Here is a 17482-nt window from a genome sequence, read left to right on the forward strand (position 1 = left end):
TATTATTATATCTATATATACACATGATGCTATCATCCACATACAGCACTCTGATATGCTCTTCATCTCTGTCATTTATAGTGTGATACTTCGGTTGTTCTAATGCCTGATGAAGCGGGATTGTGCCCGTGAAACGCGTTGCAGTTTTTATCTTGGAGTATGTGAATAAATTATCTTAATCTCAAGCAACAGCATTGTGTCTGTTTTGGAGTGGCTGGTCCACCACCGCCACCCGGATGTTTTAAACTTTTATCCTTTTGGCGCCTCTGTACATCGATATGTCAGTGGAGTAGAGGTGTCTGCAGGTCCCACACCTTTTTTGTCGGCAGGGTGATGTTCCGTTTTGTTGAAGCCTATTCATGTTTCATCATGGTGTAAACAAGGATCCTTATCTCAACCACCCCTCACCCCATTTAGATGTTCTGTTTCAATTAAGGCATCTTAAAGCGGTATTTTCACCATAAAAATCAAATTTCAACAGCAACTGGTCTGAGTGTATTAAGTGATAAAGATGCTAAACCTGCATTTAAAACTTTCAAAACTTTTTCTACTGTTATGATTTAGAGTTATCACATACTTAAGGAACACTGGCCCTTTAGTAGTCATGCCAAAGAATTGCATGCTGGGGGTTCTTTTTATCTATAATATATTCCTCCTCTTCCCTTTATTTCCCTGCCAGCTGCTTATCTGAAACCTAATCCCCTGCTCACTTGTGTTTACAAGCAAGGCTGAGGTGACTCAGCGATTGGAGGAGAAAAGAAAAAAAGTAAAGGGCAGAAATGACATCACGAGTTAGCCTTAACTGTGGGCAAAAGACATGGCCCCCACCAGGAACAGAATTCTTGTCATTTACTATATAACATTCACTGAAATCAAAACGTGGACAGTATAATACATGTGTTATGTAAGTAGATCAAGTATTTATCTACTTATATATGTGTTTTTTTTCCCTGCAATAGTATGGCTGATCCTACTGCTTTAATGACATGTATTTATGCTTGAAAAAAATCTATGTTTTCCCTTTTGATGTTGCATGTATATAGCTGTCTGTACCACCAGCCTGCAAACTAACAGGATATAAGCCCGACGACGGCTGCAAGGCCGAAAGCTTGTTTATTCTTATTCATTTGTAGTTAGCCAATAAATGGTATCATCCTGATTTAAAACTTCTTGCTTTTACTGATGGCTAACACGGTACAATACCCTACTGCTACTACTATACTTGCATACACTCATGATTTTTCCAAAAATATCAAACATATGATCGAATCGAAATGTATGTTTTTATACTTTTCTTTCTGATTTTCCAACACATCCAATCAGATTTTTATCAAAAAAACTGAATAATTGTCTGTTTTGTCTTGATCGAAAAAAAAAGATTATTTTCAATTTGCCCTGTATGTGATCATTTTGGTTAAATAAATGGGAAAATCGAACAACTTGATTGTACCATGAATGTCACTGTCTTACGAACTGTAGAACAGGAACTCGGCATAATTAAAGCGGACCCAAACCAAACATTTTTTTTAATTCACAATATTTAGTTACACCACTCTGACACATACAAAGATACATAAACATTCCTTCAAGCCTATGAGCATTTCAGTGCATGCTTTTCACCCTTCTCTTTCCATAACTAGAGTTATACAGGTGGCAGCCATTACTTCTGAGCTTAGTAGGAGGTTTTAGATCATCGGTGTGTTTGTCATCAGCTACCCTCCCTCACAGGGGCGTGGTCTATGTGACATCTCACACAAGCTGAGATCACCTTCCCTGTGACATCATCAGTAGCAGCCTGTGTTTTGTTTTTGATCTCCTCCACCAGTCTGCCGGATTCTGTCCCGGCAATATGAAAGGAAGGGAGGGGTTCCTCCAATAAATGTAAAATATTTTATATTTGTCATCATGCAGCTGAAAAAGGCTGCTATTTATTGTTATAATTTAGAAAATAGATTTTATTTCTGAAATCTTGTATTTTTAATTTGGGTCCACTTTAAGAGGAACAGAAACGCACACAACACAGTTGTTGACTTTTAAGCCGTGATTATTAAAGTTTAATGTATTCAATCAAGACCTGTGTATAGTTTTTTTATACCTGTTCATCACATTCTGTTTATTTCTATAAATATAAATCAAACTGTGAGCACGAGACAAATCCCGCGCAGATATTCCGGTTCCGAATCGCTCTTTATCTGGATAGGTTCCCCCTCTCTGCAGCGCATGGAGGTCGTCGATCCATCAATCGATCACTTTTCTCTCGTATTGTGAGGTTGATAATCAGGATGCATTCAAAGAATAAGTAGTAAACATGAAATGACAATAAAATTCCACTCCAGTCACTTAGGCGTTTGTTCCATTTACTTTGTTCGGAACTGCAAAGGAGGCACAAAAGTATCATTAATAAAAATAAATAAAGACAAATTTAAAAGACACGTCCAAGGTGCATAAAAATCAAAAACCTACTTGCCTCGGCTTCCTCCAGCCCCTGGCAGCCGTCCTGTGCCCTGGCCGCAGCCATGCTTCCCGGACTCCCCTCTGGTACAGGAGGCCTACTTGCGCTCCAGTGTGCTTCTCACGTAGTCGGCTGACGTCATCCAGACTGTACTGCACAGGTGCGGTAGTTCTGTGCCTGCACAATACAGTCCGGATGAAGTGTGACTCCGTGAGCCGCATGGTGAAGCGCAAGCCTGGCGAGGTCGGCATCTGCACCGGAGGGGCCCGGGAGACACTGGAGCTGCGGCGAGGGAACAGGAAGGTTGTCAGGGGCTGGAGGAATCCCCAGGTAAGTAGATTTTTTATTTTTATGCTTTTCGGACCTTCCCTTTAAAGCCTTTCTATTACAGGCCTCATTCAGAGTGGTGCGTTGTGGCATAATGACCATTGCATTTACAGTGCGCTGGGTGGGCCCGCTGGGTCCCCTTTTTCTTACAAATTAGTGGTTGCGAGCAAATTTCCGGGAGCAGGGAGCGGCCGCTGGTCTATGAGGTTTCCCACTAGGTCACCTGAAGTAGACTAGCAGAAATATTGACCTTCTGCACTCCTGCGGACTACCCTTTCATGCAAATGCTGAAATAGCTGAGCCCGAACAGGTCAGCTCTACTCGCCTGTGTTGTAGATCGGACTTGATCAGGCTCGGATATTTCCTCCTGAGCCCAATCGGAAAGCTGCTATTGCTCCTGTGCTGGATCGTGGAAGGTAAATATTTACATCGCTGCGGTTCGGGTGCTGCCAGCGCTGCATCCCGGAGGGTGAAGAGGATGCGGAAATCCTTATTAGGTTCCAGAGGCTTCTCCCTCTCGAGGTAAGCATCCCCCAGGAACTGTTTCATTATTTCTTTTTTTACAGATTTTCTTTAAGAATAAAAGGAGGAGGAAACGTTTTTAGGCTATTGTGAGTGTCTCTTGCTTGAGGTGGAAGTCGGGAGGCTGTACCTTAGGATCAGCCGGGGTTGTTTGGTGTGGGGGGGGGCACAGTTAATGTCCCACAAGCTCTATGAGACCCATGTGATGAGAAATGTGATGAGGGTTTTGGGGCTCCATGTCAATAGAGTGCTTGGGGACCCATGGAAAACTCGCACTGGGACCCCAAACTCCCTAGTTACACCACTGAAGAGAGGGGCCACTAGACACCAGGGAACTCTATAGGGAAGAGAGGGGTTACTAGACACCAGGGAACTGTATAGGGGAGGAAAGGGGGGGGGGGGGCACAAGACAACAGGGGGATTAATAGGGGAGGTTGGACCACTAAACACCAGGAAGCTCAATAGGGGAGGCAGGACCACTAAAAACCAGATAACTCTATAGGGAACGGAGGAGACATTAGACACTAGGGAAGTGTATACAGGAGGCGGGCCCACTAGACACCAGGGAAGTGTATAGGGGAGGGAGGGGCCACTAGACACCAGGGGACTGTATAGTGGAAGTAGGGGCAACTAGACACCAGGGAACTGTATAAAGGAGGAAGGTGGGGGGGGGGGCACAAGACAACAGGGGGATCAATAGGGGAGGTTGGACCACTAAACACCAGTAAGCTCAATAGGGGAGGCAGGACCACTAAAAACCAGATAACTCTATAGGTAAAGGAGGAGGCATTAGACACTAGGGAAGTGTATAGAGGAGGGGGCCCACTAGACACCAGGGGACTGTATAGGCTGTATAGGGGAAGGAGGGGCCACTAGTCACAAGGGAACTGCATAGGGGGGGGGGGCACTAGACACCAGGGAACTGTATAAGGGAGCTATTAGACACAAGGGAAATTTATGAGGTAGGGAGGTGGTCACTAGACATTGTGGTTGGCCAGTGACTCAGTCCCAGTGGTCAACTTTGGCCCACTTTTTGAGATGAGTTTGACACACCTGTCATGCCCTCATTCCACCGCTGTCCCCTATGGAATTTCTGCACCTTTGGTAATCCTTGCCATGCTTTGGAAGTACTAGCATCCCCGAGTGCTTCAGAAAAAGCATGTGCCAGTACTGCACATGCGTGAGCCAGTACATAACTGTCTCACGATGCAAGTATTTCTGAAGCTGAACGAGGAGGGCCAAAGAGGGATTCAACCTGAAGGTCAAATAATGTCAACCGGGGACAGCGGTGGATTGAGTGGAGCGGAGCGAGGAGGTGGAGCAAGGGGGCAGAGAGAGGAGACGGAGCGAGGGTGCGGAGCGAGGAGGTGGAGCGAGGGGGCGGAGCGAGGAGGGCCAAAGAGGGATTCAACCCGAAGGTCAAATAATGTCAACGGGGGGCAGCGGTGGATTGAGGGGGCGGAGCTAGGAGGTGGAGCGAGGGGGCAGAGAGAGGAGGCGGAGCGAGGGGGCGGAGTGAGGAGGTGGAGCGAGGGGGCAGAGCGAGGAGGGCCAAAGAGGGATTCAACCTGAAGGTCAAATAATGTCAACGGGGGGCAGCGGTGGATTGAGGGGGCGGAGCGAGGAGGTGGAGCGAGGGGGCAGAGAGAGGAGACGGAGCGAGGGTGCGGAGCGAGGAGGTGGAGCGAGGGGGCGGAGCGAGGAGGGCCAAAGAGGGATTCAACCTGAAGGTCAAATAATGTCAACGGGGGGCAGCGGTGGATTGAGGGGGCGGAGCTAGGAGGTGGAGCGAGGGGGCAGAGAGAGGAGGCGGAGCGAGGGGGCGGAGTGAGGAGGTGGAGCGAGGGGGCAGAGCGAGGGGGCGGAGCGAGGAGGCAGAGCAAGAACTGGGAAGGCTCTATAAGATCCAGAGCCTTTTCTCTACACAAGTGAGTATCTAACTTTTATTTTTCTGGCCCAGTTCAGGTTCACTTTATGTTTTTAAATTCTGTCCATGATACAAAACCTCCTCCATGAGGTCTTTGCTTTACACATTTTTGCCCTATAAATTTCTCCTCTGAACTTACCAAAGACGTAACTGGCAGAGAACCCTCGTAGCTGAATTGAACTGTCACTCCGGAACTGCGTCAGTACGGTACTCGCTTTGGAGGTGAAATTCTTCTGACCGACTGAGCCACAATATCTTGCAAGCTGTGGGGAGGTGGTCTTCGGTCCATCGTAAGCCACCACATAATCGTTACTGCATTTCCTGTCCACCTCCAGCCTAAAATCAGTCATATTAACGAAGACCTGAAAGAGATAAAAGATAAAAGATTACATATCCGTTCGGCTTTACAGTAAATGAAATATTCAGTACAGTCCCGGTTATCCGGAACCCAACTAACCGGAAGTCTCAGCCAACCAGCACAAACCCCCCGGCAGTACTCAGTGGTGGAGGCCAACTTCTTAGGCCCCATTTACATTTGGAACCACAAATCACGATTGCAGTCGCAGTCACGATTTTACATTGCGGTGTTCCATGATTTTCGGTGATTGCGTTTGGCGATTCTCATTCCAGTGAACGCAATCGGTGGTACAATGCTAGAGGCAGCACATCTGCGTTCATCGGACATCGCAAGCATGCCACAATCGCAGCAGTGGGAGTAATCCCTATTTAGGGCCCATTCACACTTAAAAACGCTAGCGATTTGCATTAACGTTTTTGCGGGTGATTTTTTTGCGATAGAATGCAGAAAAATCACGTTTTTGGAGTGATCGCGATTACCGGTTCTATGCATGCTACTGGCAATCGTTTCAAAATTGCCTGAAATCTGTTGCGTTTGCGATTAGTGATAATCACAAAAATACCCATAATCGCGGCAGTGAGAACACTGCCAGAGGCTATAATAGCACTAGCATTTTAAAAAAACTCTAGCGTTTTGCGATTCCCCCTTAAATGTGAATGGGCCCTTACTATACAAGCTGATGGCCCAGCATTGACCGGGTATACGTTCGGCTGGTGTTGGCTCCACCCACTTTTCCTAACACTAACACACAATTACTTCAATTATTCAATGACCTAGTTTGTGAGCTTTTGAGTCCTTGGCATCAATAATTTATGTTTTCCCATTGAAATTAAGCAAATCTGATTGGCTGTTTGTGGCTCCACCCCTTTTCTAAATTTGAACCCCAGTCACCCAATGACCAACTGTACCAGGTTTGAGGCCTGTGCCATTAACAGTGCAAGAATGGTAGCAATGAAATATTCCCCTTGAAAATCAATAGGTGAATTTTGATTGGCTTTTGTAGGCTCCACCCACTTTTCAGAATATTAATCCCAGTCACCCAGTGACCAGCTGTGCAAAGTTTGAGCACCCTGCCATTAACAGTGTAAGAATGGCTGCAGTTTATAGTTTCCCGGTGAAATTTGTATTTGTTTCTGCCTACTTTTTGGTTATGGGGACACAAAGGGCTTGATTCAGTAAACGGTGCTAACCCAGTTAGCACGCCTAAAGACTTTGGGCGTGATAACTAGCGTGCTAACTGGGTTAGCACCGTTTACTAAATTTACATCGCACGCAAAGTCCCACACTGAAAACTTTGCGTGCCCACAGCGCGGTGTGCGCGAAATGTTGCATCGCGGTGCGACGAAAACGGTGCGTTGATGCGCCTATAAGGTCGCATTGCGTGCGACTTTAACGTCACATGGTGCGACATTAAGGTCGCACCCAATGCGACCTTATAGGCGCATCGGGTGCGCTGTTTTCGCGGTGCGCGTGCAAAGTTTTGCGTGCGGGACTGTGCGCGCGATGTGAATTTAGTAAAGGGTGCTAACCCAGTTAGCACCCTAGTTATCACGCCTAAAGTCTTTAGATGTGAATTTATCATGCCTAAACTAACTTTAGGCATGCTATAGGGCTTTTCACAGGCATGCTAACACTTAGCACGGTTTACTGAATCGAGCCCAAAGGGCTTGATTCACTAACCGGCGCTAAGCACCTAATCTGAGGTTAGTGTGCCTTATCTGAGGATAGTGTGCCTTATCTGAGGATAGTGTGCCTTATCTGAGGTTAGTGTGCCTTATCTGAGGTTAGTGTGCCTTATATGAGTTAGTGTGCCTTATCTGAGGTTAGTGTGCCTTATCTGAGGATAGTGTGCCTTATCTGAGGATAGTGTGCCTTATCTGAGGTTAGTGTGCCTTATATGAGTTAGTGTGCCTTATCTGAGGTTAGTGTGCCTTATCTGAGGTTAGTGTGCCTTATCTGAGGTTAGTGTGCCTTATCTGAGGTTAGTGTGCCTTATCTGAACTTAGTGCCCCTTAAGTAGCTTTGTGCACACTAAAAGATGCACAAAGCTACATCGCGCACTGCACGATAACATCGTACCTGCTATACCGTACATGATGTGACCTTAAGGTCGCATAGATTGCGACCTAAATGGCGCATCAGTGCACCGTTATCGTCGCATCCTATGCGACCTTATGGTCGCATCATATACAGTACAGCGGCTGCGACATTATCGTCACACTGCGCGCAAAGATTGGCGCATTACGCTGTGCACGCTGTGCGCGGTGGAGTGCGCGATGTAGCTTTGTGCATCTTTTAGTGTGCACAAAGCTACTTAAGGGGCACTAAGTTCAGATAAGGCACACTAACCTCAGATAAGGCACGCTAACCTCAGATAAGGCACGCTAACCTCAGATAAGACACGCTAACATCAGATAAGGCACACTAACCTCAGATAAGGCGCACTAACCTCAGATAAGGCACACTAACCTCAGAAAAGGCACACTAACCTCAGAAAAGGCACACTAACCTCAAAAAAGGCACACTAACCTCAGATAAGGCACACTAACCTTAGATAAGGCACACTAACCTCAGATAAGGCACACTACCTCAGATAAGGCACACTAACCTCAGATAAGGCGCGCTAACCTCAGATAAGGCGCACTAACCTCAGAAAAGGCACACTAACCTCAGAAAAGGCACACTAACCTCAGATAAGGCACACTAACCTCAGATAAGGCACACTAACCTCAGATAAGGCACACTACCTCAGATAAGGCACGCTAACCTCAGATAAGACACGCTAACCTCAGATAAGGCGCACTAACCTCAGAAAAGGCACACTAACCTCAGATAAGGCACACTAACCTCAGAAAAGGCACACTAACCTCAGATAAGGCACACTAACCTCAGATAAGGCACACTAACCTCAGATAAGGCACACTAACCTCAGATAAGGTTAGCCCTCTAGTTTGTGCCCACTAAGTGATAAGGCACACTAACCAGCTTAGTGCCGGTTAGTGAATCAAGGCCAAAGTATCCTATATGTTATTCCAGGTAATGTATTATGTGTGTGCCAAATTTCATTCTAATCCGTTCAGCCATTGTTGTGTGATCGAGTAACAAACATCCAAACTTTCACATTTATAATATTAGCGAGATAAGGCTTAACAAGATCATGCTGCATGCTGGTTCCAGGGCCCATCCAAAGGTGACTATAGGGCAGAGGATGGAGCAGTTCATTTTAGCACGATGGCAACTGGCGCTTTTCAGCTGTCCCATAGACAACAACAAATAGCATTTGTAATCGCTTTTCTCCTGTAGGACTCAAATTGCATAAGCTTGTCTCAGAACAGTAATTGGTTGATTGGTATATTATGGAACAGAGGAAGAACTCTATAAGTCCGGCAATGCCAGGCTAAACAGGTGGCTTTTCAGTCTGGATTTGAATAACTCCAGGGAAGGGGCTTTCTTTATCTGGTGTGGTAGAGAATTCCAAAGGGGAAGTATGACAGAAAGCACTGCTGGCTTCAAAGATTTTGAGGTGCACTCTGGGAGTGACCAAGTTTATGGATTCTGCTGATCTGAGGTTGTGAGGTGTGGTGCAGTTTCAGAAAGTCCCTCATGTACCCAAGGGCCTAAATTGCGCAGGGATTTGAATGTTAGCATACCAATTTTGGGATTCTTTAAAAGGATTCTCGATTTTATGTGTAGCCAGTGTAATGAGTGAAGGATTGGTGTTATTTGGCAATGGCGGGTTTGGTTTGGTAACAATCTTGCGGCAACCTTCTGTACTAGCTGCCAATTCCCCATCGATCAGTACACCAAGGCTGCGCACAAGGTCAGAGCTGTTTATGTTTGAATTCCTGATTGGTGTTGATTTAGGATAGAGCTGTTTTGATGCCAAGCGATGGCTTTGGACAAAGAGGACCTCAGTTTTATCAACATTCAGTTTCAGCCAGTTGTCATTTATCCACGCCTGTAACTCAGCTAAGGAAGAATTTATTTATTTTTATATCTTCTTTTTTTTAGGAAGGGGGGGGGGGGGGTAGGATCTGTTCCACCAGGTTTGAAGGACTAGTATAGCTGTGTGTCATTGGTATGGCATAATGGCAGTGGTAGCCCAGACTAGTGTTGGGCGAACAGTGTTCGCCACTGTTCGGGTTCTGCAGAACATCACCCTGTTCGGGTGATGTTCGAGTTCGGCCGAACACCTGGTGGTGTTCGGCCAAACTGTTCGGGGTTCGCCCGAACTGCAGAATGCATGGCCGAACATGGCCGAACAGGGCCCCTGTTCGGCCGAACAGGGCCCTGTTCGGCCGAATACTGCCCCCCTATGCCCCCTATGGGGTCGCAGGCATAAGGGGGGAGCATGCCCCGATCGCGGGGGGGGTCGGAAATTCCCCCCACCCCCTCCGCTAGCGCTCCCCCCTCTGCCCGCTTCCCCATACAAAAAGTTTGAAACAAGTTCAATAGTACCTGGGCTGGTGGCACTGGCTGGCAGTGGAGTGAGGAGGAGTCCGAGTAGCAGAGTGACGTTGAGGCCGGGCAGCGGGCGGTTCAGCGCTAGTACCCTTGTGGTACTTCCGCCCTTTCTCTGACCTCACGTCCTCTGCATACGAGGGTACGCATCACGCGTACCCTCGTATGCGTCATCACGCAGAGGACGTGAGGTCAGAGAAAGGGCGGAAGTACCACAAGGGTACTAGCGCTGAACCGCCCGCTGCCCGGCCTCAACGTCACTCTGCTACTCGGACTCCTCCTCCTCCTCACTCCACTGCCAGCCAGTGCCACCAGCCCAGGTACTATTGAACTTGTTTCAAACTTTTTGTATGGAGAAGCGGGCAGAGGGGGGAGCGCTAGCGGAGGGGGTGGGGGGAATTTCCGACCCCCCCCCGCGACCGGGGCATGCTCCCCCCTTATGCCTGCGACCCCATAGGGCCCCCAAAATGGGCATGTTCGGGGGTCCCATTGACTCCCATTGAGTTCGGCGTTCGGGCCGAACATGCCGAACATCTGGCCCATGTTCGGCCTGTTCGGCCCGAACCCGAACATCCAGGTGTTCGCCCAACACTAGCCCAGACCACGACCACAATATTGACTGCAGCTAGAGGCATCGTGGAGGTTGTTTTATGCTGTGATAATGGTTAAGCTTTGCAAGTGCTGCAGTGATGAGTTTGAGAACCAGCATCAGGCAGGTTCTTTCTGCTGCCAGTTACCGGCAAGCAGCAAAGGAAGACTGGCGCGAGTGTAAAGGTGGCCACACACCATACAGTTAAAAGATCCAGTTTTTCACCAATTAAATAATTTCAATCGGTTGTCCCGAATAGGGATGGTCGGAAATGCCAATTTCCGATTCCGCGGTAAATCCGAATTCCGCCATTGCCAAATACCGATTCTGCTTTCCGCTACCAATTTCCGCATTCCGATGCGGAATTTCCGCCGGAAATCGCGGAAATTCCGCCCGACTTTAACATCGATTTTCTCAAAAACTATAAGGTCTTTTTGAAAACTTTTTTTTGCATCTGTTTAACAAACTCTGAAAATTTGGTGTTTCTAGGACTTACGGGGGCTTTGCTATTAACCGCTAAAGTCGGCGGATTTTTACTGTAATGTAAAATGCAGAAAATAGGCAGATGCAGATTTTCTGCATTTTACATTACAGTAAAAATCCGCCGACTTTAGCTGTTAATAGCAAAGCCCCTGTAAGTCCTAGAAACATCAAATTTTCAAGGTTTATTAAACTGAATCTCCTGAACAAGATGCAAAAAAAGTTTTCAAAAAGACCTTATAGTTTTTGAGAAAATCGATGTTAAAGTCGGGCGGAAATTCCGCGATTTCCGGCGGACATCCGCCTAACGCACTTGCATTACCGATTTCCGCATTCCGATGCGGAAATGCAATTTCCGATCGGAATTTCGCGGAATCCGAATGAGCATCCCTAGTCCCGAAAAATTGAGACTTTTTCTTTGTTTTCAATCGGTAAATCCGATCAAATTTCATGTTTTTTTTTTTCAATTTTGGAGATTGGACATGTTGGAAATTTCAGACCAACTTTATCAAGAGTTGTATGGTGTGTGATGGATTGGCAATTACTTGATGTACAGTTCCAATCAATTTTTTCTGAGCTTTGAATTATTTTATTCATGATTGGGGAAAAATGTAACATACAGTGCTGTCCATAGTTATTCATACCCCTGACAAATTTTGACTTTAAGTTACTTTTATTCAACCAGCACGTAATTTTTTGACAGGAAATGACATAGGTGTCTCCCAAAAGATAATAAGACGATGTACAAGAGGCCTTAATGTGGGGGAAAAAAACATTTTTCAACTTTTATTTACATTTGAGCAAAAAGTGTCCAGTCCAAAATTATTCATACCTTTCACAAACTGTCCCAGTCTGTGGGAAAATCCAAAATTCTATACCATTCCAAATAGTCCAAGCTGTTCTAAATCATCCTAATTCCCTGATTGACTGGGGACAGCTGTTTTAATCAACTCAACAGGTAAAAAACAGCAGCTCTCTGCAGTTGCTTTGTGGACAGTCATGGCTAAGACAAAGGAGCTCAGTGAGGACCTGCGGCTGCGCATTGTGGCTGCTCACAAGTCAGGAAAGGGCAACAAGGCCATTTCTAAAAGTTTTCAAGTTCCAGTGGCTACAGTGAAAAGTATTATTAAAAAATACAAGATGTTCCACTCTGTGGAAAATCTCAGAGGATGTGTTTACTTACCACAAATCCAGGTGGGGCAGTTATTACCCAGGAGCACTCCATGTTAGGGTTGTAGGCAGAGGGGTAGTTGGGAGAACTGAAAGTCCCCTCAGAGCTGGTCAGCATGGCACCACAGGACACTGAGAGAGGCAGATAGAGTTATCATAATATAAAGGCCTGGACTATAAAAATACATTACTATCAGGAAACTGAGAGAGGCAGATAGAGTTATCATAATATAAAGGCCTGAATTATAAAAATACATTACTATCAGGAAACTGCGAGGGGCAGATAGAGTTATCATAATATAAAGGCCTGACCTATAGGAATACATTACTATCAGGACACTGAGAGAGGCAGATAGAGTTATCATAATATAAAGGCCTGACCTATAAGAATACATTACTATCAGGACACTGAGAGAGGCAGATAGAGTTATCATAATATAAAGGCCTGAATTATAGGAATACATTACTATCAGGATACTGAGAGAGGCAGATAGAGTTATCATAATATAAAGGCCTGAATTATAGGAATACATTACTATCAGGATTCTGAGAGAGGCAGATAGAGTTATCATAATATAAAGGCCTGACCTATAAGAATACATTACTATCAGGACACTGAGAGAGGCAGATAGAGTTATCATAATATAAAGGCCTGAATTATAGGAATACATTACTATCAGGATACTGAGAGAGGCAGATAGAGTTATCATAATATAAAGGCCTGACCTATAGGAATACATTACTATCAGGACACTGAGAGAGGCAGATAGAGTTATCATAATATAAAGGTCTGACCTATAGGAATGCATTACTATCAGGACACTGAGAGAGGCAGATAGAGTTATCATAATATAAAGGCCTGCCCTATAAGAATACATTACTATCAGGACACTGAGAGAGGCAGATAGAGTTATCATAATATAAAGGCCTGACCTATAGGAATACATATACAATAAGGACACTGAGAGAGGCAGATAGAGTTATCATAATATACAGGCCTGCCCTATAGGAATGCATTACTATCAGGAAACAGAGAGGCAGATAGAGTTATCATAATATAAAGGCCTGACCTATAGGAATACATATACAATAAGGACACTGAGAGAGGCAGATAGAGTTATCATAATATAAAGGCCTGCCCTATAAGAATACATTACTATTAGGACACTGAGAGAGGCAGATAGAGTTATCATAATATAAAGGCCTGGACTATAAGAATACATTACTATTAGGACACTGAGAGAGGCAGATAGAGTTATCATAATATAAAGGCCTGGACTATAAGAATACATTACTATTAGGACACTGACAGAGGCAGATAGAGTTATCATAACATAAAGGTCTGAATTATAGGAATACATTACCATCAGGAAACTGAGAGAGGCAGATAGAGTTATCATAATATAAAGGCCTGACCTATAAGAATACATTACTATCAGGACACTGAGAGAGGCAGATAGAGTTATCATAATATAAAGGCCTGCCCTATAAGAATACATTACTATTAGGGCACTGAGAGAGGCAGATAGAGTTATCATAATATAAAGGCCTGACCTATAAGAATACATTACTATCAGGACACTGAGAGAGGCAGATAGAGTTATCATAATATAAAGGCCTGACCTATAGGAATGTATTACTATCAGGACACTGAGAGAGGCAGATAGAGTTATCATAATATAAAGGCCTGACCTATAAGAATACATTACTATCAGGACAGTGAGAGAGGCAGATAGAGTTATCATAATATAAAGGCCTGGACTATAAGAATACATTACTATTAGGACACTGACAGAGGCAGATAGAGTTATCATAATATAAAGGTTTGACCTATAGGAATACATTACTATCAGGACACTGAGAGAGGCAGATAGAGTTATCATAATATAAAGGCCTGACCTATAGGAATGTATTACTATCAGGACACTGAGAGAGGCAGATAGAGTTATCATAATATAAAGGCCTGACCTATAGGAATGTATTACTATCAGGAAACTGAGAGAGGCAGATAGAGTTATCATAATATAAAGGCCTGCCCTATAAGAATACATTACTATCAGGACACTGTGAGAGGCAGATAGAGTTATCATAATATAAAGGCCTGACCTATAGGAATACATATACAATAAGGACACTGAGAGAGGCAGATAGTAATGTATTCTTATAGGGCAGGCCTTTATATTATGATAACTCTATCTGCCTCTCTCAGTGTCCTGATAGTAATGTATTCCCATAGGTCAGGCCTTTATATTATGATAACTCTATCTGCCTCTCTCAGTGTCCTAATAGTAATGTATTCTTATAGGGCAGGCCTTTATATTATGATAACTCTATTAGGACACTGAGAGAGGCAGATAGAGTTATCATAATATAAAGGCCTGACCTATGGGAATACATTACTATCAGGACACTGAGAGAGGCAGATAGAGTTATCATAATATAAAGGCCTGCCCTATAAGAATACATTACTATTAGGACACTGAGAGAGGCAGATAGAGTTATCATAACATAAAGGTCTGAATTATAGGAATACATTACTATCAGGAAACTGAGAGAGGCAGATAGAGTTATCATAATATAAAGGCCTGACCTATAGGAATACATTACTATTAGGACACTGACAGAGGCAGATAGAGTTATCATAACATAAAGGTCTGAATTATAGGAATACATTACTATCAGGAAACTGAGAGAGGCAGATAAAGTTATCATAATATAAAGGCCTGACCTATAGGAATACATTACTAACAGGACACTGAGAGAGGCAGATAGAGTTATCATAATATAAAGGCCTGCCCTATAAGAATACATTACTATTAGGACACTGACAGAGGCAGATAGAGTTATCATAACATAAAGGTCTGAATTATAGGAATACATTACTATCAGGAAACTGAGAGAGGCAGATAGAGTTATCATAATATAAAGGCCTGGACTAATTCTAATCCAATTCCTTACATGGTTCAAAACCAGACAATGGTAAAAGGCAAGGCAATCCTCAGAGCTAGTTCATCCACAAGACAAGCTAGGCAGATGCCTAGGGCTCTATGGGTTTCCTGGCTGCCACCTGTTCTGATTGCCCATGTTCTCCTTGCTTAATAGGTCAGGTGACTAGTACAGACTTTGTGCTTATTGAGGAACATTATGTTTGCTGCAGGAATCTAAGGTGCTTCTACTGATATATGGGAGTTATTTGAATTTAGTGATCACTTCAAACAAACTTTACCCCTGTATGTATGAGTGTGTGTTTGGTGGGTGTGATGCAATATGAGGGTCGGCCAACCTCACTACGGGTACATCGGGCTCGATTCACAAAGCGGTGCTAACCCAGTTAGCATGCCTAAAAAACTTTAGGCATGATAACCATTGCACCATGCTGGTGGAAAGCCAGTTTAGGCATGATAAATTTAGGTGTGATAAGTTTAGGTGTGATAAGTTTAGGCATGATAAGTTTAGATAAGTTTAGATCGCTTGCAAAGTCTCGCACACAAAGCAGCGCCATTAAACTTTATACGAAGTGCACCAGTCTTTGCTAGCGTAAAACTTTTGATCAGTTGTGCACTGCGGTGCTAACGCAGTTGGCGCTTAAACTTATCATGCCTAAACTTATCACACCTAAACTTATCATGCCTAAACTTATCACACCTAAACTTATCACACCTAAACTTATCATGCCTAAACTTATCACACCTAAACTGAGTTTAGGCATGATAAAGGGCTTTTCACCAGCGGGCTAACTGTTAGCACCGCTTTGTGAATCAGGCCCATTGTCTTTTAATGGAACAAAAACCTTTTTATCTTAGGAATTTAACAATAACATTTATATGTTTATAATATGAATAGTGCGTGTGTTTGATTGGAGTGTACTCCTCCTCCAGTTTACCCTTAACAATTTATTTTGACCAGTACAGACAGCCTGAGTTGGCTCCCATTACACCTTAACTTTCCAATCCACTGTCGGAGTTGGCCACATGTTCATTGCGTGCAACTTCACCGCACTCCGATGTTCACTCTGAATTCAGGGAGGGGCTAAATCAGAATGTCTTTTGTTTAGGGGACACACATGGCTACCTAAACCCCTTATCCGGGGGAACACTCGACACACTGATTAATACTGATATTTGGAGGGCATGGGTAGTATCTGGGGGGCAAGGCTCCCCAAATCTTGTATTTACTGTAGGAAGCACACATGGCTACCTAAACCTTGTATCTGAGAAGCACGCATGGCAAGTACTAGGGATGGTCAGAATTGCCAATTTCATCTTCCGCGGAAATTCCGCTTTCCGCCATTCCCGATTACCGCATTCCAATGCAGATTTTCATGGAAATTTCTGCCGACTTTAACATTGATTTTTTCAAAAAGTACAAGGTCTTTTTGGAAGATTTTTCCCCCTCTTGTTCCCACTCTTCTACTTACCATACCCTGAAAATTTAGTGTTTTTATTGCCTTCGGGGGCTTTGCTATAAATTTCTAAAATCGTTGGCATGCCTGCCAATCGGTAATGCAGATTTTCTGCATGGTACATTACAGTTAATGGCCGCCAAAAATTTCAGCGAAAATCCACCTACCGCACTTCTATTACCGATTTACGAATTCCAATGCGGAAAAGCAATTTTCGATCGGAATTGTGGAAATGCAAACGAGCATCCCTAATGGCTACCTATCTACGATATCTAACGAGCACATGGCTACTAAAACTTGTGGTCTTCTGGCTACTTAATTCCTCTATATGAGGGGTGAGGGGAACGGTTGCCGAGCTATTTTATCTATGGCCCATTACTACCTAAATATTTTCATACCTCCCAACTTTTTCAGATGAGAAAGCAGGACACTTAAGCCACACCCCTGATCACGCCCCCACCATGCCCTAGTCACGCATACCATAAAGATTTCATAAGAAAAGTATGTTGTTTTATAATTCAAACCACTCTGATCCTTTCTATCCTGCTTAATTTTCCTTCATAGGAACATTTTAAAATTAGTAATACAGGTAGTCCCCGACTTATGAACGCCCGACTTACGAACCACCCACCAATACGAATGGCATAGATTCTGTGTTTCCATGGTAACAAGTCGAAAAAAATTCAAATTGCACTTTTTTTTTTTTTTTAGTTTTTTTTAGTTTTTCAGAAAATCGATTTTGAAAAATTCAAAGAAAAAATGGCTTTTAAACCTGTATAAGCAAGTACAGAGGG

The 17482-nt window shown here is 44.1% G+C and overlaps 1 protein-coding gene across 1 annotated transcript in view; it reads right to left on the bottom strand.

The window, feature by feature from the left end:
- Positions 1-2023: 2023 nt before the first annotated feature.
- Positions 2024-17482, bottom strand: part of LOC137537979 (embryonic protein UVS.2-like) — a 55141-nt gene continuing 39682 nt past the window's right edge. The window contains exons 11-13 of the mRNA XM_068259899.1: positions 12300-12418; positions 5368-5590; positions 2024-2372 (exon numbers count right to left, since the gene is read on the bottom strand). Coding sequence (XP_068116000.1) covers positions 2341-2372; positions 5368-5590; positions 12300-12418 — 374 coding nt within the window. The 3' untranslated portion in view covers positions 2024-2340. The remainder of the gene's footprint in view (positions 2373-5367; positions 5591-12299; positions 12419-17482) is intronic.

This window comes from Hyperolius riggenbachi, chromosome 11, assembly GCF_040937935.1.
Source record: "Hyperolius riggenbachi isolate aHypRig1 chromosome 11, aHypRig1.pri, whole genome shotgun sequence".
In the NCBI taxonomy this organism is placed as follows: Eukaryota; Metazoa; Chordata; class Amphibia; order Anura; family Hyperoliidae; genus Hyperolius; species Hyperolius riggenbachi.